The sequence below is a fragment of the Balaenoptera physalus genome (assembly GCF_965194825.1).
Source record: "Balaenoptera physalus genome assembly, chromosome: 8".
Classification (NCBI taxonomy): domain Eukaryota; kingdom Metazoa; phylum Chordata; class Mammalia; order Artiodactyla; family Balaenopteridae; genus Balaenoptera; species Balaenoptera physalus.
In genome coordinates this window covers 45,092,786-45,118,356 of record NC_138887.1, presented here as the reverse complement: position 1 = coordinate 45,118,356, position 25,571 = coordinate 45,092,786, and the positions used below count along the sequence as shown (strand labels likewise).

General features: G+C 37.3%; 1 protein-coding gene across 3 annotated transcripts in view; it reads left to right on the top strand.

Annotated features, from left to right (window-relative positions):
- The window catches only part of SEMA3D (semaphorin 3D), a 207,468-nt gene that overhangs the window by 86,363 nt on the left and 95,534 nt on the right, over positions 1 to 25,571 (top strand). For all 3 annotated transcript variants that reach the window (XM_082472481.1, XM_082472480.1, XM_082472479.1), the window contains one exon: positions 8,190 to 8,350. In XM_082472481.1, the coding sequence (XP_082328607.1) occupies positions 8,190 to 8,350 (161 nt within the window). The remainder of the gene's footprint in view (positions 1 to 8,189; positions 8,351 to 25,571) is intronic.

The window sequence follows — 25,571 nt, the reverse complement described above, 5'->3', positions numbered from 1 at the left end:
GCCTTTTTACTTTACTTTTTGATATGTGTATACTTAACTTCGATTAATATAATTAATTTAAAAAGTAATATTGTTATAAAATATTGTTATATTTTAAGTTATTCTCACAACTCTTTGCTCTGTACATTAACTTGTGGTGATCTTAGCTTGAGGAATTATTTGCTCTTGTGATATTTGTCTTGCTATTTAGAATCAGTAATAGATGGTGTATTAAGGTATGACTTTTCTAAGTTTTTTAAAAATTAAATACACATACTAGATTGAAAACAAACTCATATTCACTTGTGACATGGTGTTTTGATTTTTAATATACCTTGAAATTTGAAAAGGGAGAAATTCTCAATACTTTGAAGGGAATTGAGAAAATAATTGTCAAAGTAGAATCTGTCTTTCCCAGAATTATCCTCTCAACTATTTCTGCGGCAGTTTATTCTATTATTGAATTGTTCTTCTGGAAATGCATCAGTTATTTATAATGTTAGCCATTTTATAGGTCAGTAGGAAAATTTATCATGGCCCAGCTTTTGAGAATTTAAAACAATTCATTCTTACTCAAAGTAAGAATTTAAAAGGGACCCATAATCGTAAATTATGAATCTCAGATGTGATGGATTATATAAAGTGTCTACTGTTGAAAACTAGCCAAAGAAGAAGAAACCTGTGATTTAAATGCATGGATGTAGATGAAAATGTGATGGTGTAGAATTACCACACTCCTATTCCACATCCTGTCCTGGCAAGAATGTAGCTTGATGATTAATAGGCTTTATTTGTTCCTAATTTATGTTTCCCTATATGGCATCATCTGATTTATTATTGATATAGATAATGTTCTGTCTAAGACCTAATGAACAGAATGATTTCCAACATTCCATTGCAGATGAGCAAATGAGAATTTCATTTTTTTTTTCTTTCTGATTTTAACTTGCATTTGCAAGGAAGGGTTAGACTTTTCACCTAGGAAAATATAACAATAATATAATATACGCCTATAATTTAGTCTTTTGTCGGGGTTTTAGCTTTGAATAACATTCTTTATACATTTGATATTGTTTGAGCAGTTAGCTGTGGAGACTAAAGGTACTTAAACAGAGAATAAGTGGTATGTTTGATAGGTGGAAGTGAGCCATCTTGGTGACCAAGGTCTTTTCATATGATCTCAAACCTCAGAAAACCAGTTGAAAGTCAGGTAGGGCCAATTTAAGATGGGTTCACTTTCCAAAGGTTAAATCCAAGAAAGAATTCTTCCCTTGCCTCAGACCAAAAGCGGGAGAGACAAATACAGGTTCACAGAGAGCCAAAGGGACTCAGTGAGCCACAACATTAGAGACTAATTTTCATTTTGGGATGAGCAGTTTGCTCCCTTTACTCAATTCCGGACCCAAACTGAGAACAGGCTTTGGGGGTTGGGGGATGGTAAGGGTGTTTTGGTAGCCAAAACATTTATGGGAACTATGGGACGAAGGAGTTCCATAGAAAGAATCTTGGGAGACTAACGGTTGGCATGGAAGCCCAGGGAATTCAGAGATCAAGGGGGAGAAGCTGAATTTATGGAGAAGGCAGGAAAAAAAACGCCTTTCTTTCTTTATTTAGACAGTTTTGCAGAGAACACACTGGAGATGTGACTGTATTCAAGAACCCTCAGAACAGCCCTACTGATATAATGGCTATTTCCTTGAGGAAAAAGAGGGAGTAGGTGTGGCAAGAGTTTGTGCTTTTGTGCTGAATATCCTGAGATGGTAGGGAAAGGTGACAGGGTATTTTTTGGGGGGTTGTTTTTTGTTTGTTTGTTTCTTTTGCTTTGTTTTTTTTTTTGGCAAGTGCCGAATCCTAACCACTGGACCACCAGGGAATCCCCAAGTTGACAGGGTTTTGATCTGGATTCATTGTTGGCTGTAAGCTTTCTCTGCTGAGAAATTCTACTGGAAATTGACTTTTCTCAAAGGTGATTTTATTTTTACCCCATGAAATTCTGCCTTTAATAACTTTGATTTTCTTCTTTAAAAAAAGATCTTCCTGTGAAGTGTTCTTTAAAGGATATGGGAAGCCATTTTTTAGCTATGTAGTCTTCTCGTGAGAGAGATTGTCAACTCCACCCAGTATAGAATTTCTGGCAATAAATGCAGGAATTCAAGAGTTTGGGATTTTATTCATTTCACAGTGAATCATTGAGGAAGTCTGTGCTGCTTAATCCTAAATTTATTAGATTCAGCGTGACTGACCACTCCTTTCCTCTCTGGGGTAGCGAGGAAGACTGTAGAGCATCAGGTCAAATGTTTCTTCAGGCTGAATGAACAATTATATGAAGGGACACTAAAAGCGAGATACAAAGAATTCTTTTCAGAACAAGCATTTATTTCAAATAGGAGCAGGGACTGTGGGATCTTCGGCCTTGCCCTCACATGGAGGGGCATGTGGCTGTAGGTGAGGGGATTCAGTGCTGCTGTATTTTGCCACGAAGAGAAAACTGGTTTTGTGAAGCCCACTTAACCATTCTGGACCTCACTGAATTGGTAACAGAGGAGTCCAACAGGTTTATTGAGAAGATCTCCCTTTAGCTCTAATTGCCATATACCGTATTTCTGTTCTTCCCAAAGGTTAGAGGCTACCTGCTCCAAAGAACAGAGCAATGGCCTGGAGTAAATAGATGAATGACAGTCTGTTACTTGATACGTTGTCCGTTTTAACAAAGTTCAATGTTAGGTTCTAATGCCCTAGAACTCCAGGGTTGGAAGGTGATCAGAGACCGTTTAGTTTCTCTACCCACTGTATTGGCGAGAATTGTGTTATTTGGCTTTTGCTAATGGAGACACAGAGAGGAAGTTCTTTCTATTTTACTATTAAAAATATTTAACAGTCTACTACTTTAAGTACTGTTGTCCTTTGTCACAAGTATATTCTTGGGACTTCCCTGGTGGTCCAGTGGTTAAGACTCCGTGCTCCCAATGCACGGAGTTAACCCCAGGGCATGGGTTTGATCCCTGGTCGGGGAACTAAGGTCCTGCATCCCACATGCCACAAGGTGTGGCCTAAATGAATAAATAACTAGATAAATAAAGTCTCCAGCCACTGGAAAAAAAAATGTATATTCTCATTTTTGTTGTGGATGAGCATTTTCTCTCCACTAGGCTGTGAGGTCCATAAGAGTGGAACTTGTTATCAGTCGTTGGAGCATGTGCACAGTACCTGTGCGATCTTAGATGAGTCAGTTGTTTGCTTTCAAAAATCTAGTTTTATGAGGGTAGAGACTTACTTTGTTGTGTTAGAAATGAGAAATTATTCTAAATATGTTATTAACTGTATGTGGGAGACATACAATTTACCTGTGACTTCTGGTAAGATATCAGCAGATGTTGATGAACTCTGGACATACTCTTCAGCAATGCACACATACATACAAATATAGGAAAATACCATGCTGTTTATAGGAGTTTTGAACCTCAGAACCAATCCTGTTGCTCTGCAGTGGTTTATTGATCATGGATTATGAACATCTGCTCTGTGTCATCATTCAATTAAAATCCATCATGTGCATGATTTCCATAGTTAAACTAGTGGAGTAAACGATGAATCATAACTTTGCTGCGTTTATTTCAGAAATAATCAGCTGTAGATTTTTCAAGAATGTATTGAGAACAAGAGTGGGAATTTGAGGGCCTGGGTGATTGAGTGAGATTACAAACTGAGAACAAGGTGATAGGACAATGAATTGCTAAAAGAACGGCTAGAGAGAGTGATTATGGTAGTTTCGGTCAAAGGTTTAGGTAGATGGAACAAAGAATGCATTTAGGACCTAGAAGTCTGAGGAAAGGTTGTATTGGTTAAGTAAGTACAGAGCAGGCCCTATCTGAATGGCATTTGTGAAGCCATTCACCCCACCACCAAAGGGGGAAAAAAAACAAGACGGAGTTTCTGTTCAAAAGGATTTATAAACTGTGGACAGTCTTAAAAATCAGGTGCCTGAGACTTGCCAGTTTAAGAAAAGAAAAAATAAAGCTTTGCAATATATTGCCAAATTATTAGTCTTTAACTTGCATGAGTTTGCAGCCTGCACAGCTCGCATCCATATCTGATTCCTGAAACGCTGGGAGTGTATCAGCTTTAGGTGTTAAGATTCAGACTCCGGATTTAACATTTTTTTTTCTAGGCTTTTGTTGATGATCCCGTGGAAACAAAAATGACTTTGCTTGGTTTGGCAGAAATGCAAGAAAGATAAACTGTTTGGGGAAGAGGGAACCTGTTCCAATCCCTGTCCCAAGGTCTTTTCAAAATGTGTGCATCAGCCTGAGAAATTTTCATATGTAATGCCTAAGTCCAGTTATTTAGTTTGGCTACGAAGCATCCGGGAAGCATGCTTTAATCGTTTTGATGCTAACATTGTTACAAGGCAACGTTAAATCATTTTAAAGTGTTAATGCTTCAGGTTAGTCACTATTTTTGCAGCTGTTTTTCCTTGTCAAATTTGTTTGAAACTAAAACCAATAGAATTAGTTATGGTAAAAGAAAATAAAGCAAATGATGACCTCAACTTTATTTTTCTCACTGTTTGCGTAGAGACGGAAAATGAGACTCAAGATTCTTAAACATCTTCCTCTTCCCGTTAGCACTGCCATAATTCAGGGACTCACCACGTTTCAGAAACTTCTGGGGAGCCTCTCTGCCCCCATCTTTCCTGATTCTCATCCATCCTGAACACTGCAGCCATACTTATTTTTGTAATACTCAGCTATAGTCTCTGTCACTTTTCCTACACAAAATACTTTAGTGGCTTTCAGTTACGTACATAGTGCCCGACCTCCGCAGCCTGCCGTCTTATGCCCTAATTACCTGGAGGCATCCTCACTTCTCACTGCCCCTGCCTCTTCTCTCTGTTGCAGCCTACTGAACTACTACAATTCCCCAAATTCATTAAAGTGCTTAATTTGTCTCAGACTCTGAGATACGTGCTGGGGTTTCCAAGATAAGTAAGGCCTGGTCTTGGCCCTGAAGGAACTCATACCCCATAGTAGGAGATAGCATTAAACATGCAGTACGTAAGTGTAATATACGATGGTGTATACCCTTGTACATTCTAGTACTCTTCTGCTTGGAATAAACTTTTCTTTATGTTTTTCCTGTAAAGCTTCTGTCTGTCCTTCAAGACTGTTCACAAGTATCACCTCCTTTTGTAAGGTGACGCACAATTAATTACTTGAAAGATTTGTTAGCATTTTGTATACACTTGTATTATAATTTATTGTGCTTATGTTGTATTGTCTATGCATATCTATTTGCACAGGGATCTGTGAGCTCCTTGACGGTAGGACTCAGCCATTCCACAACCTTAAGCAGCATGTTCAATGCTTAACACGTACTAGAAGCTTATAAATATTTGTGGACAGAGTAGCTTTTTAATGTTATTCCAATATTATTTTAAAAAACATAGAGCTGTTCTAATCTTCATAAGTCAGATTTAATGGAAGGTGAGATAATACTCTTTAATAGAACTCATTTGGCCCAAACCAGAGTTTAATATTCAAAGTAACAGTTAATGTTTTTTGAACTTTTCCCATTTTCAAGGCATTGTTCTAAGAACTTTATATAAATTACCTCCTTTGATCATCATGAGGATTATGAGTTGGAAAATATGACTTCTTTTTATAGATTTTATATAGAGTTTTAAAAATACATCATTATTATAATAGCTGATAGTTACATAGCACTTCCTGTGTGCTAGGCACTATTCTAATGCCTATGTTTACTCATTATTCCTCACATCTATGTGATTTATTACATAGTTTCTATTAATTATTATCCCCATTTTATAGATGAGAAGGCACAGAGAGTTTAAATTTGTTGTCCTCGTTCACACAGCCAGAGTTGCAAAACTAGGATATGATGCAGCTGATCTGGGCCTAAAGCTCACCCTCTTGCTTATTAGGCTAAGCCATGTTTCATTTTGTAATTAACATTGCAATGCCTGGTTCAAAATAGTTGATTATAATCCATGGACACTTGAAATAGTATGGATTTATAACCTAAAACCTACTTTCCTCTATTAGTTGGGTCAAGATATCCTCTTGGAAATCCCCTTACATACTTTCCATTTTGCCCATTTCATTCTTAGTTAAACAAGGGGAAATCCCATGGAAGATACAGAATTGCCTGATTGAATGAAGGTTTGTGTGAAATGTTTTCTCTTGTTAAGGCTTTAGATCGTTATCTGTCTTGTCTGTTCTCTTGGTTCCATTCTTTCCCTTCTGTTCTACTTTGCAATCAATATGGAATATTTACTGGATGTCAGCCCTGCAAAAATAGGCTTATTACTACATTTGAAGATGCTAAAATATATTATCCCATTTTGTCTCTGGTCTGAAAAACGATTAATGTTTTATTTAACTTTAATAGAAAAATAATTCGTGTAGAGTTAAGACTTCGATCCAGGGTGCACAAAGCATGATTCATAAATATTAATAAGACATTTATGTTTGGTAAAGCCACACTCACTTGAGAATTCAAATAGTATCATATCTTCTTCAGCATATGACCTTTTAGTTTGTCAAAACTAAGACAAAAAAATCTATCTTAGTGACTAAAAGAAGTAACATTTAACCATTGTAAATTAGAAAAGTAGAGTGACAGGAATTCTCAAAAACATGAAATAGTAATAAAGCCCACAGTTTATGGACGGAATATATAGGCTTTAAATTTAAGGGACTCAAATATCCATTTTACAGAGATTGAAAACTGCCATTACACATTTTAGAAGCATCTTGATGCCTGTTTCTAAGACATCGTCTCTTTTTACTTTTCTCATCAATTGATAATGAATTGCTTGAACATAATGATTTAGTCTTAAAGTCCAGTAACATATAATGGACTTTAATAAAAGTGATGAGTGATATTATTATCTTATTGGTAATTAATAGTCTAGGGTTGTACAAAATGAGAGGGTATGTTTTGTACTTGGGGTGAAACATATTGAAAAGATTTGGGCTCCTGTAAACTCAGACCTAAATTTATTTATTTAGTTAGTTTGGTTTTTTTTTGCTTTTTGGTTTTTTTGGCCATGCCACATGGCTTGCGGGATCTTAGTTCCTTGACCAGAGATTGAACCTGGGCCCTCAGCAGTGAGAGCATGGAATCCTAACCACTAACCCTCAGACCTAAATTTAAATAGGAATCTGTTCATATCACAATTATAACTGAAACAAAGAATTAGGCCCAGTAACAAACCAAAGATAAATGGAGACTGGGACTGAGGTTATATTATCAGCTTTGCCACCCTAGTTTTGTCACTTTAGGGCATGTGGCTTCATCTTGATGGAATTAAACACCTCCATTTATAAAATCATGAATTTGCATTAATTGATTTTTAAGGTCCCTTCTTGCTTTATAATTCTAATTCCATCACTGGTTCAGGATCACATCTCCTTCAGAATCCATTGCTTCTTTGTTTACATCTTGCTGTATATGTGAAATAGGCACTGTAATCTTCCAGACATGGGGTCAATCTGAACACTATCAAAAGTAGAAGGGAAAAAAAATGCCTGAGATTTATCACACACTTAGTTTGCTGCTTACTTTGCATATATTGGTAATTTGATCAGTTTGAAAATCTTACTGTAGGTAGATGCTTTAATTTATAACTTAAGAAGGCAGGGACTTCCCTGGTGGCGCAGTGGTTAAGACTCCGCCTGCCAATGCAGGGGACACAGATTTAAGCCCTGGTCTGGGAAGATCCCACGTTCCGTGGAGCAACTAAGCCCGTGCGCCACAACTACCTGGACGCCGCAATGAAGAGTAGCCCCCGCTCGCCCGCCGCAACTAGAGAAAGCCCATGTGCAGCAACAAAGACCCAATGCAGCCAAAAATAGATAAATAGATTTATTTTTTAAAAAGGTATTAAAAAAAAAGGTAAACAGCGTTGTGAGAAATTTTGCATTTATTGCTTTTGTGTTAACATGTTTTATATTCATTTTTGATAATAAGATAAACATTGTGTCAATAAAATCAAATATAATAAGTTGCATCTATTGCTAAATGAGTATGTGCTATAAACTGTATATTGTTTTCATATATCTAAATTGGAGCTTTCATGCTGTGTATCTGCATTTACAAAGTGGAACAGTGTGTGTATGGAGGCAAATAAAGATTTTGCTTATTCAGAATTTTTTCTTTCCTTTTATCCTTCTTTTACTTGCCCGTAGACTTGCTGCTTTCAAATAGCTGTATTCCCTTTTTGGGCTCATCAGAAGGACTGGATTTCCAAACCATTCTGTTAGATGAGGAGAGGGGCAGGCTGCTGCTGGGAGCCAAGGACCACATCTTCCTGCTCAGTCTGGTTGACTTAAACAAAAATTTTAAGAAGGTCAGTTTATTTCTATATAGTTGACTGGATGCATTTATTTTCATCTATACCCTTTTCCTTCTCTTTTGTTTTGTTTTAAGTGATTCAGTGTCAAATGCAGTAGGTCATTTACATGTCAAAAAAGAACATGTTAAAAGAACTTATTGCCTCTGATACATGTTTTTGGATTTTTGTGGATTTAAGTACAAGAGTGAGTGTAATACTAAAACCTGTGAAAATCTGAATGAAAGGCATGAAAAGTTAGTAAATGGATACTACTGCAAAGTTTTGGATTTAAAAGCTGGAAAATGAAAAAAAAAAAAAAGCTGGAAAATGAGTTATTCATGAAATATTAATATTTATATCTGTAGCAATTATTGTAAAATTAAATTTTTATTAATTTTCAATGAACAAATAAGCATACTTAATGATAGTGTGACTCTGGTAGCATTTTAGCACTACACTGGTTTCTCCACACTCTCCTTTTATATCTGAGCAAGTTTCTTCTATGGCCCAGTCACATTCAGATAGTGGAGATGAATAATGCCTCACTTGTGGGCTCATTAAGAACAATCTTAGCACTTAAAAGAAATATATACTAGTTATTCAAAACCCATAAAGCAATTGCTGTTGTATCCTACATTTTCAACTAGCACTGTGATACCCAAAGAAAAGACTGTCACACTGTTTTATCAATTATTGTTAGCCAGTAATTTAGTAAATATCAATATCTATGCAAACAAAAATGGATACCAAGACTACAAGAGTTGAATGACTGATGAGAAGACATAATATATGACCTATTCTGCATCTATGAGGTAACTTTGTTTTTTCTTTCTCTTCTTTGCCAGAAGAAATACTACTGCAAAAGAAACACTAGGAGCCATTTCAAGCTTTCAGGTCAATAGTTCCCAACACTGAGTTAATAGAGACTTCTTCCCATTCAGAGTTTTTTGTAGGTCATTCTTGGACTTTGAAGCTTCATATGGCTTTCGCCTACAATGACCACTTTAACTTAATCCTCTAATTTTGAGTTACTAAAATAACTAAATATCGGTTCAGTTATTTGAGTATTATCAGCACTCAGGGCTTCAGTCTACATAGGCAAAATATTTGTCACCATATGTGTTACTATCACTTAATGAACACATGCATTAGAAACAATGTTTTTGCTCCTCTAATCATTTAATTTTTAAGTAGTTGTTCCACACATTTTTCAGGTCCACCAAAGGAAAAGGAATAATTTTTATGAATGCTCAGGTATGATAAAGAAATAATCTTTGAATGCAAATGTATACGCATGCATTCCATGCAATCTGGGTTTCTAGAAGAAGAATGAGGGCTAAAATATTTCCAGTAGTTGTTCTTGACTTGTGTTAGTCCGAACACACAAACTCATAAGGTTATCTTATTTTTTTTGGAATTATTATTATTCTGCAGCCTAGATATTGTTTACAGTAAGGTGGAATAAACAGCTGATTATGTGCTAGAATTTGAAACACTTGTCCTTTCATTCTGCCATTATAGCTCCATTCCATTTATTCTTTTTTTTTTTAACATCTTTATTGGAGTATAATTGCTTTACAATGGTGTGTTAGTTTCTGCTTTATAACAAAGTGAATCAGTTATACCTATACATATGTTCCCATATCTCTTCCCTCTTGAGTCTCCCTCCCTCCCACCCTCCCTATCCCACCCCTCTAGGTGGTCACAAAGCACCGAGCTGATCTCCCTGTGCTATGTGGCTGCTTCCCACTAACTATCTATTTTACATTTGGTAGTGTATATATGTCCATGCCACTGTCTCACTTTGTCCCAGCTTACCCTTCCCCCTCCCCATATCCTCAAGTCCATTCTCTAGTAGGTCTGTGTCTTCATTCCCGTCTTGCCCCTAGGTTCTTCATAACCTTTTTTTTTTTTTTCTTAGATTCCATATATATGTGTTAGCATATGGTATTTGTTTTTCTCTTTCTGACTTACTTCACTCTATATGACAGACTCTAGGTCGATCCACCTCACTACAAATAACTCAATTTCGTTTCTTTTTATGGCTGAGTAATATTCCATTGTACATATGTGCCACATCTTCTTTAGCCATTCATCTGTTGATGGACATTTAGGTTGCTTCCATGTCCTGGCTATTGTAAATAGAGCTGCAATGAACATTTTGGTACATGACTCTTTTTGAATTATGGTTTTCTCAGGGTATATGCCCAGTAGTGGGATTGCTGGGTCGTATGTTAGTTCTATTTTCAGGTTTTTAAGGAACCTCCATACTGTTCTCCATAGTGTCTGTATCAATTTACATTCCCACCAACAGTGCAAGAGGGATCCCTTTTCTCCACACCCTCTCCAGCATTTATTGTTTGTAGATTTTTTGATGATGGCCATTCTGACCGGTGTGAGATGATATCTCATTGTAGTTTTGATTTGCATTTCTCTAATGATTAATGATGTTGAGCATTCTTTCATGTGTTTGTTTGCAATCTGTATATCTTCTTTGGAGAAAACTCTATTTAGGTCTTCTGCCCATTTTTGGATTGGGTTGTTTATTTGTTAGATATTGAGCTGCATGAGCTGCTTGTAAATTTTGGAGATTAATCCTTTGTCAGTTGTTTCATTTGCAAATATTTTCTCCCATTCTGAGGGTTGTCTTTTGGTCTTGTTTATGGTTTCCTTTGCTGTGCAAAAGCTTTTAAGTTTCATTAGGTCCCATTTGTTTATTTTTGATTTTATTTCCATTTCTCTAGGAGGTGGGTCAAAAAGGATCTTGCTGTGATTTATATCATAGAGTGTTCTGCCTATGTTTTCCTCTAAGAGTTTGATAGTGTGTGGCCTTACATTTAGGTCTTTAATCCATTTTGAGTTTATTTTTGTGTATGGTGTTAGGGAGTGTTCTAATTTCAGTCTTTTACATGCAGCTGTCCAGTTTTACCAGCACCACTTATTGAAGAGGCTGTCTTTTCTCCACTGTATATTCTTGCCTCCTTTATCAAAGATAAGGTGACCATATGTGCATGGGTTTATCTCTGGGCTGTCTATCCTGTTCCGTTGATCTATATTTCTGTTTTTGTGCCAGTACCATACTGTCTTGATTACTGTAGCTTTGTAGTATAGTCTGAAGTCAGGGAGCCTGATTCCTCCAGCTCCGTTTTTCATTCTCAAGATTGCTTTGGCTATTCGGGGTCTTTTGTGTTTCCATACAAATTGTGAAATTTTTTGTTCTAGTTCTGTGAAAAATGCCAGTGGTAGTTTGGTAGGGATTGCATTGAATCTGTAGATTGCTTTGGGTAGTACAGTCATTTTCACAATGTTCATTCTTCCAATCCAAGAACATGGTATATCTCTCCATCTATTTGTATCATTTTTAATTTCTTTCATCATTGTCTTATAATTTTCTGCATACAGGTCTTTTGTCTCCCGAGGTAGGTTTATTCCTAGGTATTTTATTCTGTTTGTTGCAATGGTAAATGGGAGTGTTTCCGTAATTTCTCTTTCAGATTTTTCATCATTACTGTATAGGAATGCCAGAGATTTCTGTACATTAATTTTGTATCCTGCTACTTTACCAAATTCATTGATTAGCTCTAGTAGTTTTCTGGTAGCATCTTTAGGATTCTCTATGTATAGTGTCATGGCATCTGCAAACAGTGACAGCGCTTTACTTCTTCTTTTCCGATTTGGATTCCTTTTATTTCTTTTTCTTCTCTGATTGCTGTGGCTAAAACTTCCAAAACTATGTTGAATAATAGTGGTGAGAGTGGGCAACCTTTTCTTGTTCCTGATCTTAGAGGAAATGGTTTCAGTTTTTCACCATTGAGGACGATGTTGGCTGTGGGTTTGTCATATATGGCCTTTATTATGTTGAGGAAAGTTCCCTCTATGCCTACTTTCTGCAGGGTTTTTCCATATCCATAAATGGGTATTGAATTTTGTCGCAAGCTTTCTCTGCATCGATTGAGATGATCATATGGTTTTTCTCCTTCAATTTGTTAATATGGTGTATCACATTGATTGATTTGCATATATTGAAGAATCCTTGCTTTCCTGGGATAAACCCCACTTGATCATGGTGTATGATCCTTTTAATGTGCTGTTGGATTCTGTTTGCTAGTATTTTGTTGAGGATTTTTGTATCTATATACATCAGTGATATTGGCCTGTACTTTTCTTTCTTTGTGACATCTTTGTCTGGTTTTGGTGTCAGGGTAATGGTGGCCTCGTAGAATGAGTTTGGGAGTGTTCCTCCCTCTGCTATATTTTGGAAGAGTTTGAGAAGGATAGGTGTTAGCTCTTCTCTAAATGTTTGATAGAATTCGCCTGTGAAGCCATCTGATCCTGGGCTTCTGTTTGTTGGAAGATTTTTAATCACAGTTTCAATTTCAGTGCTTGTGATTGGTCTGTTTATATTTTCTATTTCTTTCTGGTTCAGTCTCGGAAGGTTGTGCATTTCTAAGAATTTGTCCATTTCTTCCAGGTTGTCCATTTTATTGGCATAGAGTTGCTTGTAGTAATCTCTCATGATCCTTTGTATTTCTGCACTGTCAATTGTTACTTCTCCTTTTTCATTTCTAATTCTGTTGATTTGAGTCTTCTTTTTTTTTCTTGATGAGTCTGGCTAATGGTTTATCAATTTTGTTTATCTTCTCATAGAACCAGGTTTTAGTTTGATTGATCTTTGCTATCGTTTCCCTCATTTCTTTTTCATTTATTTCTGATCTGATCTTTATGCTTTCTTTCCTTCTGCTAACTTTGGGGGTTTTTTTGTTCTTCTTTCTCTAATTGCTTTAGGTGTAAGGTTAGGTGGTTTATTTGAGATATTTCTTGTTTCTTAAAGTAGGATTGTATTGCTATAAACTTCCCTCTTAGAACTGCTTTTGCTGCCTCCCATAGGTTTTGTGTCGTCGTGTTTTCATTGTCATTTGTTTCTAGGTATTTTTTTATTTCCTCTTTGATTTCTTCAGTGATCTCTTGGTTATTAAGTAGTAGAACTGCTTTTGCTGCCTCCCATAGGTTTTGTGTCGTCGTGTTTTCATTGTCATTTGTTTCTAGGTATTTTTTTATTTCCTCTTTGATTTCTTCAGTGATCTCTTGGTTATTAAGTAGTGTATTGTTTAGCCTCCATGTGTTTGTATTTTTTACATATTTTTTCCTGTAATAGATATCTAGTCTCATAGTGTTGTGGTCGGAAAAGATACTTGATACGACTTCAATTTTCTTCAACTTACCAAGGCTTCATTTGTGACCCAAGATATGATCTATCCTGGAGAATGTTCCATGAGCACTTGAGAGGAATGTGTATTCTGTTGTTTTGGGATGGAATGTCCTATAAATATCAGTTATGTCCATCTTGTTTAATGTATCATTTAAGACTTGTGTTTCCTTATTTATTTTCATTTTGGATGATCTGTGCATTGGTGAAAGTGGGGTGTTAAAGTCCCCTACTATGATTGTGCTACTGTCGATTTCCCCTTTTATGGCTGTTAGTATTTGCCTTATATATTGAAGTTCTCCTGTGTTGGGTGCATAAATATTTACAATTGTTATATCTTCTTCTTGGATTGATCCCTTGATCATTATGTAGTGTCCTTCTGTGTCTCTTGTAATAGTCTTTATTTTAAAGTCTATTTTGTCTGATATGAGAATTGCTACTCCAGCTTTCTTTTGATTTCCATTTGCATGGAATATCTTTTTCCATCCCCTCACTTTCAGTCTGTATGTGTCCCTAGGTCTGAAGTGGGTCTCTTGTAGACAGCATATATACGGGTCTCGTTTTTGTATCCATTCAGCCAGTCTATGTCTTTTGGTTGGAGCATTTAATCCATTTACATTTAAGGTAATTATCCATATGTATGTTCCTATTCCCATTTTCTTAATTGTTTTGGGTTTGTTATTGTAGGTCTTTTCCTTCTCTTGTGTTTCCTGCCTAGAGAAGTTCCCTTAGCATTTGTTGTAAAGCTGGTTTGGTGGTGCTGAATTCTCTCAGCTTTTGCTAGTCTGTAAAGGTTTTAATTTCTCCATCAAATGTGAATGAGATCCTTGCTGGGTAGAGTAATCTTGGTTGTAAGTTTTTCTCCTTCCTCACTTTAAATATGTCCTGCCACTCTCTCTGGCTTGCAGAGTTTCTGCTGAAAGATCAGCTGTTAACCTTATGCGGATTCCCTTGTGTGTTATTTGTTGTTTTTCCCTTGCTGCTTTTAATATGTTTTCTTTGTATTTAGTTTTTGACAGTTTGATTAACATGTGTCGTGGCATGTTTCTTCTTGGATTTATCCTGTATGGGACTCTCTGTGCTTCCTGGACTTGATTAACTATTTCCTTTCCCATGTTAGGGAAATTTTCAACTCTAATCTCTTCAAATATTTTCTCAGTCCCTTTCTTTTTCTCTTCTTCTTCTGGGACCCCTATAATTCGAATGTTGGTGAGTTTAATGTTGTCCCAGAGGTCTCTGAGACTGTTCTCAGTTCTTTTCATTCTTTTTTCTTTATTCTACTCTGCAGTAGTTATTTCCATTATTTTGTCTTCCAGGTCACTTATCCGTTCTTCTGCCTCAGTTATTCTGCTATTGATCCCTTCTAGAGAATTTTAAATTTCATTTATTGTGTTGTTCATCATTGTTTGTTTGCTCTTTAGTTCTTCTAGGTCCTTGTTAAACGTTTCTTTTATTTTCTCTATTCTATTTCCAAGATTTTGGATCATCTTTACTATCATTATTCTGAATTCTTTTGCAGGTAGACTGCCTATTTCCTCTTCATTTGTTAGGTCTGGTGGGTTTTTACCTTGCTCCTTCATCTGCTGTGTGTTTTTCTGTCTTCTCATTTTGCTTAACTTACTGTGTTTGGGGTCTCCTTTTCGCAGGCTGCAGGTTCATAGTTCCTGTTGTTTTTGGTGTCTGTCCCCAGTGGCTATGGTTGGTTCAGTGGGTTGTGTAGGCTTCCTGGTGGAGGGGACTAGTGCCTGTGTTCTGGTGGATGAAGCTGGATATTGTCTTTCTGGTGGGCAGGTCCACGTCTGGTGGTGTGTTTTGGGGTGTCTGTGGCCATATTATGATTTTAGGCAGCCTCTGTGCTAATGGATGGGGTTGTGTTCCTGTCTTGCTAGTTGTTTGGCATAGGTGGTCCAGCACTGTAGCTTGCTGGTCATTGAGTGAAGCTGGGTCTTGGTGTTGAGATGGAGATCTCTGGGAGATTTTCACCATTTGATATTATGTGGAGCTGGGAGGTGTCTTGTGGACCAGTGTCCTGAAGTTGGCTCTCCCACCTCAGAGGCACAGCACTGACTCCTGTCTGCAGCACCAAGAGCCTTTCTTCCACACGGCGCAGAATAAAAGGGAGAAAAAATAGAAAGAAAGAAAGAAGATAAAATAAAATAAAGTTATTAAAATAAAAAATAATTATTAAGAAAAAAAGTAAAAAAAAACGAAAAACAAAAAAAGAAATGGATGGACAGAACCTTAGGACTAATGGTAAAAGCAAAGCTATACAGACAAAATCACACACAGAAGCATACACGTACACACTCACAAAAAGAGAAAAAGGGGAAAAAATATATATATATCTTTGCTCCCAAAGTCCACCTCCTCAATTTGGGATGATTCGTTGTCTCTTCAGGTCTTCCACAGATGCAGGGTACATCAAGTTGATTGTGGAGATTTAATCCACTGCTCCTGAGGCTGCTGAGAGAGATTTCTCTTTCTCTTCTTTGTTCACACAGCTGCTGGGGTTCATCTTTGGATTTGGACCCACCTCTACGTGTAGGTTGCCTGTGGGCATCTGTTCTTCGCTCAGACAGGACGGGGTTAAAGGAGCAGCTGATTCGGGGGCTCTGGCTCACTCAGGACGGGGGGAGGGAGGGGTACGGATGCGGGGCGAGCCTGCGGGGGCAGAGGCCAGCGTGACGTTGCACCAGCCTGAGGCGCAACGTGCGTTCTCCCGGGGAAGTTTTCCCTGGATCACGGGACCCTGGCAGTGGCGGGCTGCACAGGCTCCCGGGAGGGGAGGGGTGGATAGTGACCTGTGCTTGCACACAGGGTTCTTGGTGGCTGCAGCAGCAGCCTTAGCGTCTCATGCGCATCTCTGGGGTCCGCGCTGATAGCCATGGCTCGCGCCCGTCTCTGGAGCTCCTTTAAGCGGCTCTCTTAATCCCCTCTCCTCGCGCACCAGGAAACAAAGAGGCAAGAAAAAGTCTCTTGCCTCTTTGTTAGGTCCAGACTTTTTCCCGGACTCCCTCCCGGCTAGCTGTGGTGCGCTAACCCCTTCAGGCTGTGTTCACGCCCCCAACCCCAGTCCTCTCCCTGCGATCGGAGCCTCAGCTCCCAGCCCCTGCCCGCCCCGTCGGGTGAGCAGACAAGCCTCTCGGGCTGGTGAGTGTTGGTCGGCACTGATCCTCCGTGCGGGAATCTCTCCGCTTTGCCCTTCGCAACCCTGTCGCTGCGCTCTCCTCCGTGGCTCCGAAGCTCCCCTCCCGCCACCCCCCCATCTCCCCAGTGAAGGGGCTTCCTAGTGTGTGGAAACCTTTCCTCCTTCACAGCTCCGTCCCAGAGGTGCAGGTCCCGTCCCTATTCTTTTGTCGCTGTTTTTTCTTTTTTCTTTTGCCCTACCCAAGTACGTGGGGAGTTTCTTGCCTTTTGGGAAGTCTGAGGTCTTCTGCTGGCGTTCAGTGGGTGTTCTATAGGAGCAGTTCCACGTGTAGATGTATTTCTGATGTATCTGTGGGGAGGAAGGTGATCTCCGTGTCTTACTCTTCCGCCATCTTGAAGCTCCTCCCCATTTATTCTTAAGGGTGTATTTTTTCCTTAGGAATTTTTTTTTAAGTACTCATACTCGTAGTAGAGCCTATAGATGGTATCAACTAATATCTTAATCATCAGTAAATATCTTAGTAGGGGATGACTCTTTTTATGAAAGAGGCCAAAGAAGATCCTATTCAACTTTGAAGTTTTGCTTTAAAAGACACTACATAGCTAAGAAAGCATTTTTCCAAATATGTCTCAGTCTTAGAAAATAGCAAAAATCAATTCATACTTTTAAGGGAATTTGTTCTTGTGCTGTTCTCTGCCTTCAGGGATTGGAAGAAAAAGTCCATTTATCTGAACTGAGTGTATTAGATCATTGCTTAAAATAAATTCTGATAGCTAACTTCCTTCTGTGGCTATTTTAAGCAAATCTCTCTTTGGCCATATTCCATGCTTGAAATGTGCTAATATTTAATAAAATAAATGTTTGTGAAATATTGCTTTCCCATATGATGTTATTGAAATAAATGGTCATTTGAACACAGTATAAAATTAGGGTCTATACTAGAGATTTTCTGCCTAACTGATTTTTCTTTATCTTTGTAAAATGAACCATTCATAAAGGGATTATGCATGTAAAGGTAAGAATTTATGTTTATGTAGGTATCCACCTTTAAAATTGATATAAATCACACCAGTGCTAAAAGGTACTTACTCCACAGTAGCAAGTAAGTGTCAAGATGTAGTAGTTTAGCAGTGTTTAGACCTATGTGGTTTGCGTTGGCTCAGTGCCCCTCCGCAAAAATCCAGACTCCTCTGTGGAAGAAACCACACATGTTGGGACTCTGGGGCTGAAGGATGTCCGTTGTATTCTTTAGAGTTAAAGCAATCTACAACACATAATTGAGTTATGAGTGACTGGTTGGGAATTTTTTCCTCTGGGAAATTAAAAAAAAATTCTGTAGAGAGTATTTGAAGTATCAAAATTTAGGATATATGTTTATTTGAAGTGCCTATTGAAAAATAGCCATTGTCATTTCATAATTGGCACAAGCCTTTAGAGTGGAATCACCAGAAGTAATAGCAAAATCGTTTACAAAAGTAATTTCATAATAAATATTTAATAATATCCTTGTTATTATCTTTACTCTTTTCAGACTAGATTTTGAGTCTTCTGCAATGAATGGGGCAGGTATATGATCAATAAACTTTGATGAGTAAATGGCTGTAGAGGGAGAAAGTCAAAATTAGACCTTTCAGGGCATTTCTTCCATCTAGAAAGTAAAAATTAAGTAGACTGAATTTCTTTTTTAACTCCCTGACATTTTGGTAAGAGAGATAAGATTCTGATCTTTTTTAAAAAATTATTTCTACAGGGACTTAATAGACCTAAGGGCAAGTATAAGCATCACCAGGGATGTGATGCCTCAGTATTTAAGTAGGCTTTTTCTAGAGTTGCTCCCTAAGGCCTCTCTTTAGTTCAGGTACCCTGTGGATTCCTCTCTGGGACAGGTTTGGGACAGATAATGCACATTGATTCAACATTCCCTTCCCCCAACACTAGATCAAAATGGAGTAATCAGATCCAGACATAAGTGATCCCATTCCAAGGACAAAGATCTGGAACTGTATGTAACCACTCCCAACAGTTTTGTTGTAGGTTGAGTTCCCCCAGAGGCCAACTATGATATGAAGATTAGCTTATAGGATATTTGTAAGGGAGTGTTCTTGGGATCAACACTTGTGAGGGCATCACTAAGGAAGTAGCATTAGACAAGGGGAGAACCAAGCTGTGACGCAGTACCAACAAAAGCCTCAGCCGATAGGCCACGCTGAGAAGGTGGCAAGCGCTTCAATATTTTTCTCTAGTATAAGTGATAATACCGTTATTCATCTGGGTTTATCTTGTGAAAGAGAATCTCCATTTTCTCCCCATCTCATCCATTCACCATGACCATCATATTATCTCTTAAAAAACAAAAATCTGATCATATTTCTTCCCTGTTTACACGCTTCTGGGAGTTCTTGATTTCCAAGGAACTTGAATAAACTTCAAGGCCCTTCCCACCCATTTCTGCTCTGTTTCCAGTCTATTGACTTCTAAGGCCCTTCCCACCCATTTCTGCTCTGTTTCCAGTCTCATTTTTATCCACTCTTCCTCGTTCCCTCACTAGTACTTTACTTTCTGCTTTCCTCTTTCTCTCTTTCTTTTACTCTAACTGCCATGTTACAAAATGAATAACTTTCAAGTTTTGTGCTTTTGCTACAACTCTTTGAAATGGACATTCACTTTCTTGCTCATCTCACTCTTTGTTTTTGAAGGCACTTAGCTAATACTGCTCTTTTACCGCCTCTTGCTCCCCAAGGCTTCCTTATCCTCAGGAGACATAACTCTTCTTTGTGTTTACTAGAGCATTTTATATATTTATACCAGTGTCAGATGTCCTATCTGATAGAACTATTATTATCCATTTGTGTAAATATATGACCCTCTTAATTATATACTCCTTGAATAGGGGAACTATTTTTTCTGCACTTCTGATTCTCCTTTAGTACATAGTACAGTGTCTTACACATAAAGGATACTAAATAATGTTCATTTTGTTTTTTGAGTTGGTAATTTTGTTATCTTTTCCTCTCTTGAGTGTGCGACCAATATACTACTCTTTAATCATTTAGTGTGCTGTCAGCTTAAAAGACATCTTACCTGGGCTGGTAAAAAATAAGGAAATTTGTTATATTATAGAATAAGAATAATGTACAGAGTTTGAGTGGCTATGTAAATGGTAATATCATCTACTTAACAATGTTGTAAATGATCCAGTTCTTTCTGTCTCTTCTGTCTGCCATTGTTGGTGTTGGCATTATCCTTAGGTTGGTAGCAAAGTGGCTATAACAGTTTCATGGGTCACATCCAGACAAGGAAATGTAAAGGAATAAAAGACCATTACTCACTATGTCTTATCCTTAGGAGCAAGGAAACCTTTTAAAGAACTCTCCCTCACATCTCATTGGCCAGAAACATGTCAATTCCAATTCTTATACTTACTTGAAAGAGTGCTGGGGAAGCTGTGATTTGCTTATATCAATCAACTGCTTTAGGTGGAAGAAGTGTTCAGGAATCAATCACGTTGATCACTACACTTAAAGAGAGGGAGTAGAAAACAAGTTCTCTGAAAAAAATAACTTGCTTAGGGGACTTTTTTTTCTAATTAACGTAGATTTCCTGAGGCAAACATAAAAGTTTTCTCAGACAATCAAAAAGAAGAGTGTATATTTTCTCTTCAGAGAAAATTATAAAGATTAGCTAGTTCTACAAGGAAATTATCTGGAAGGATTTATTTTTCTTTCAGGAGATATCTTGGAAAGTATTCATTGCAAGTAAAAATCCTTGAAATAATTTTTCTCCACACTGCATTGTAAAGATTGAAAAATCTGCTAACATGTACAAATACTTCTCTTGCTTATGTAAGAGTTCATTTGCCTCTATAAAACTTCTCTATGATTCTTTATTTAATCTTTGTATTTAAGCTTTATAAAATCTAATCTGCTGCAGATTTCTTCACATTTGCTGATACTCTGTCAGTTTTCTCCCTTCAGTATTGTTAACTGTTGTTGAGGGTGACATTGTCAGGAGGGAATACATTACAACTTAACTCAGAGAATTAAAGACTACATCATTATTCTGTAGTACTAGTTTTTAGCATTATCCACTAAATATTTAATGTACAGAGAACATATTTTTAAAAAATCAAATAACTAAATATGACTTAAGCATCGTTGAAAGTATTTTCTAGCAGAATTATGTCTAAAATAATGCTGCTTTGATTTGGTTTTGTCAGTCTCTGGGATTGAAACTTATTGTATGTGTTTGTAGAAGTAAAACTTGGAATACTTTTTAGTAACTGAACTTTGAATAATTTTCTTTATTTTGTCCTACTTTAGTCAGGGTTTTTTGTTTGTTTATTTTTTTCATAGAAAAATTTGAGTATCTACTCTTGGTGCTAAGAACGTCTAATAGAATATAAAACTCAGGTCTTGTCATTGCTCATGCCCTACTTAGGAAGATAAGACATAACACAGTTAAAATAAGACAAGTCAGAAAATTTTTAAATGTCCAAAATAATGAGACAGATCACATAGTAGGAATTCAGGGAGGGGGAAAAAAGATCACACGTTGTGCATGGGATTTGAATTAGTCCAAAATGGATGAGTAAATGTAAATTATTGTTAACAATTTAATTAAATAGTTTGTATTTGGATTTGGACCATAAGGTTTATTATTTCCTTGTCCAGCTAGGATGGGGAAAAACATGTTGGAGAAACAGAGTAGAAGAGAGTCATTTCTCCCCTCCATGTGTAAATTTCTCCTAGTTCAAGTTAAAGAAACTAGGTTTCCCTGCCCTTAACCTACCCCATCTCTAGAGTCAGAGGAATTTTAATAGTTCTTGAAAAATGTGGTCAACTGTAGACATTTATATCCATTTATCATTAATTTATAAGTGATGCATGAGAAACCTGTTCAGTGTAGACATCATAATAATGAAAGTGTTTGACACTTGTACAATATGGTTTAAGGACCTATGGTTTCTAAACAAATTATCCTGAACTACATGGCATCTGTCACTGACTACAAGTGAACATTCTCCACCTCAGCTGGCCTTAAGTAGTCCTAGCAATAATTCATGTAAAATCCAGAGCCCTCTCTATGTAAACTTTAGGAGTAATATATACAAGCTGAAAATCTCTCCCTCTCTCCTCCTCTCTCTTTTTTTTAATGGAGTCATGATTGACAGTGGAAAAAAAAAATGTCCAGTCCTCTCTGGTTATGCTACTTAGTTGGCTTCTTGAGTTAATGAATTGTTGGGATCCTTCCATCTGAAAATGTTACTCATTTTGGAAGCAGTTCAAACCATGCTTAGGTGGAGTGAGTCTCTAAACCAGGATGTAAGCAAACAGGTCACAAAGGGAATGATTTATTAAGCTAAGTACTGCTTTTGTATCTATTAATGAAGCATTTGTTTCTTGGTTTTCTTTCTTTTGTCTTCTCTCGTTTTTCAGGTGGGTTATAGAGGCAGATGAGTAGACCAATGAGAAATAAACTTATTCTGAGACTACAGTTGTTATTTATTTTACCTACTAATCCAGCAGCAACCGTTATGTCAACTCATGGAGTATAATAATAAACAACTTTATTTTACCTCCCACAGTCCCTTTCAATCTGCTCTGTGGGACTCGGTCTTCTCCCTGGACCTGTTTGATGACTCCAGCAGACCCCATGGCTTTCAAGGTCACTCTTAGAGAGTACAGACAGTTGTTTTCCAGCAATTAAAAGGTCCAGTCTAATGTAACAGAGTGTCCAACCTCATTTAAAATTGAACCTTCCCTCGCTCTACCTGTCCCCATTTGGGCACACCATGGGAGGGAGGGCGGGTTCCTGAGTAGGGAGACGTTCAGAGGCTTCTTCTCTCCTGACCCTGACTGCGCTCCTCTTCTTCTCTAAGCTGTTACAGTCAGAGTCTGACCCTATGGTGTCGTATCAGGAGAAGAGAAGAGGAGAGGGGTTCAGGAAAATGTCTTTTGCCATTGTCAGAGGGACCTCACTTCTCAACTTTCTGGTCTTGTCCGACGTTTAAAGAAGGGTGACTTTTCTTTCATTGGCCCCTCTGTGAGTTTCTGGAATTTCCTCTTTCTGGAGTTCTTTCCCTTGCAATTTTCTGGATAAGCATGGCTGCATTTCTCCTCTGACTGGTGTGTCCTCATTCTTTATCTGAGACAGGTTGCAGTTCCACCAGGTGTTAACTTCTGAAGTCTTTCCACTCAGCCTTCTTGAACAGGACCTCAGGTGACCTCATGCCATCGCATTTTTGCGTGACCATGTCTCCCATCTGTTCCATAGGAAGCTGTCTTGTGTATTTTCCTGGACACACTCTAGAAGTTCAGGGTGATATCAGTATAGCCACTGAGCCTGGCCTCTGTGTCCACTGAAACCTGTCAGTCTCTCACACTTTAGACATTTGTCCACAATGTCCCACAAATGGCATGTTCAACAGTAAGTGCTTCTTGAGGTCCCATCAAAGCCCCTTCCCTGGCACCTGCTTCTTACCCTGGGGCTTGTAAGGCACATGACACAACTGTCTCAGACAAAATATCCTTTTCAAGGGAAAGGAAAAAACTTTGTAAGTTCCAGTGTCCAACTATTGTATAGCTTGAACATAGGTGAAATCATCTAAATGATTCTTGGCCACCAACTTTGAAGATTTTTGCATCCTCAGCTAGCATCTCATTTTACATTTTTTCTCAGCTAAAATTTCTTTTTTTAACATCTTGCTCTAATATCTGAGCCATAAAATGAGCTCTCAAAAGAATGTTGCTTTACCTCCAAATATAACAGGCAAGCTCATTGTATATCATTCCTGATGTATACACTCTAGAATCATAGGAGTAACCAAATGGGGAATGTCAGTATCCTTATTAGTATTATTTGCATTTTGGATATTAATAGCCTTATTCAAAACATGTGCTGTTTTACATCTTGTTTCCCATGTTCTTCAATAGTATTTCTGTTGGGTTCTAGCAAAGCTAAGCCATAACCGAGAATCTAATAAACGAGAGTGTAAGACATGCAATGATCCATTTAAAAATAATCTAACAATTAGTCTTCAAATAGTTTACTTTCATTTTGAGACAATACTTAATTATCGTTTTTCTTTTTAATTAAAAATATTTTCTCTTGAAACTGATATGTGTCAAAATTAAATGTTTTACATAAAATGTTCAAAGAATTGCCATGTTAGCTAAACAAAGGTGAAGATCATTAACCGGGCCCCGACAAAAACCTATTAGCTAAATTTACAGTGTTGAAGGCAAAAGCAGTTTCATACTTAAAATTTTTATGTTTAATGTAATTGACATTTGTTTTTAAGGTAAAAAGCACTAAATATGTTTCTGGCAGAAAACAAGGAAGTTTTCCTATGGGTTTTAAAATGAGAAAGCAATGTATCAAAGCAATATAAATTTATAACCTACCTAAAAGAGAGCTCCATATTTTTATGGAATAACTTGAGACAATTTCATTTCACCTTGCTAATAAAATTTAGGTCCCCACATTTAAGAACTTTATTTTGTTTATTAACCAAAAAACAATCAGAACTATTTAAAAGGAAACATTGGTAAACTTAAAACACTTAAAAGCTAGAACTCAGACACTCTTAAGAAGATTCACTTTCTTTTTGAGCACATTGTCACGTTTATAAACATGGAATGACTCTATTAATGTTTTTTTTTCTTCTTCCCAGCAATTATAATGTAATTTCGTATTATTTTTCTCCTTATTTAACATGAAAATGAGGTACGTAATTATAAAAATTAGTCAGTTTACTTGAAATTCATCAAAATATTCTCCTATTTTAATCATTGTTATTAGAAAAATCACTAATCGAAATGAGTTTATAATTTTAACTATAATAATTTTCAGTGGCATATTTAAACACCCTTTTTTTGTGTAGCATGAAAAGGACTTTGTTATTTCCCTTTCCTTAAGGAAGTCTAAAACAAGAGGGTTTTCATACACAGGGATCCTGTACTTGCTTGCTTTATATTGAGTATAAGCAGAAATGCTTTTATAAATCGGAATGACCTTCTGACTCTAGTTCATTAACTCATTTCATGGCTGCATAAGACGTTCTCATCTAACGTGTGACCCTGGAAGTCTATTATTTAGGCGAAAAGACTGAGAATAAATAACTTCTCATTTGAAATCAAGTTATTGATAAAAGAAAATTGCCACTCTTTATTCTTAGTTAATACTTGAAATAAAGAAAATATAAACCCTTGGAAACCCTGTGGACTCCCCAATAAATTAAGTTTTGGTATAAGGCACCCTGCTTAGTTTCACGGTGATTAATCTGCTCCTATTGCCTGCGGAGCACATGCTGTCTGGTAATCACAGAGGTGAAACAATTGCCTCGTTCATGGATGGGCGGGCTCCCCCGCCCGGGTGCTGATGTGCAGGTCCCATCTGGTCACTGTAATGGGCTGTCAGGATGTTGTCAGACTGCTCAGACTTCTGCCGGAACTCGACAAGGACTCTTTCTCTGTCTCCAGTTTTAAAGGAAACTTTGCAGATCACTTTTCAATAATTTCCGAGTACTTTTTATGTATGTGGGCTGTGCCAGGTGCTAAAGAGGGTAGGAAGAAAACACAATGTCCCTTGTCAGTTAGTATCAGTGGCCACTCAACGTTAATGAGTCATATACTTCCTGTAAGAAGAGAGGGGAGACTGTGACTTGTATTCCTCACAAAATTTTGAAATCTATCCACAAGTGTAATTGCACCACCAGTTCCAAATCACCAACCCATTTGTGGATTTCTTAAATTTCCTTTTAATTTGTATGATACAGTAGCATTTCTCTCATTTTCATGCAGTATATTTATTGAGCTCCTGCCATTCCAGGTAGAACAAGCTCATTCTGCGGATAATGCTAAGATGATATTTGGCAGTGCAGC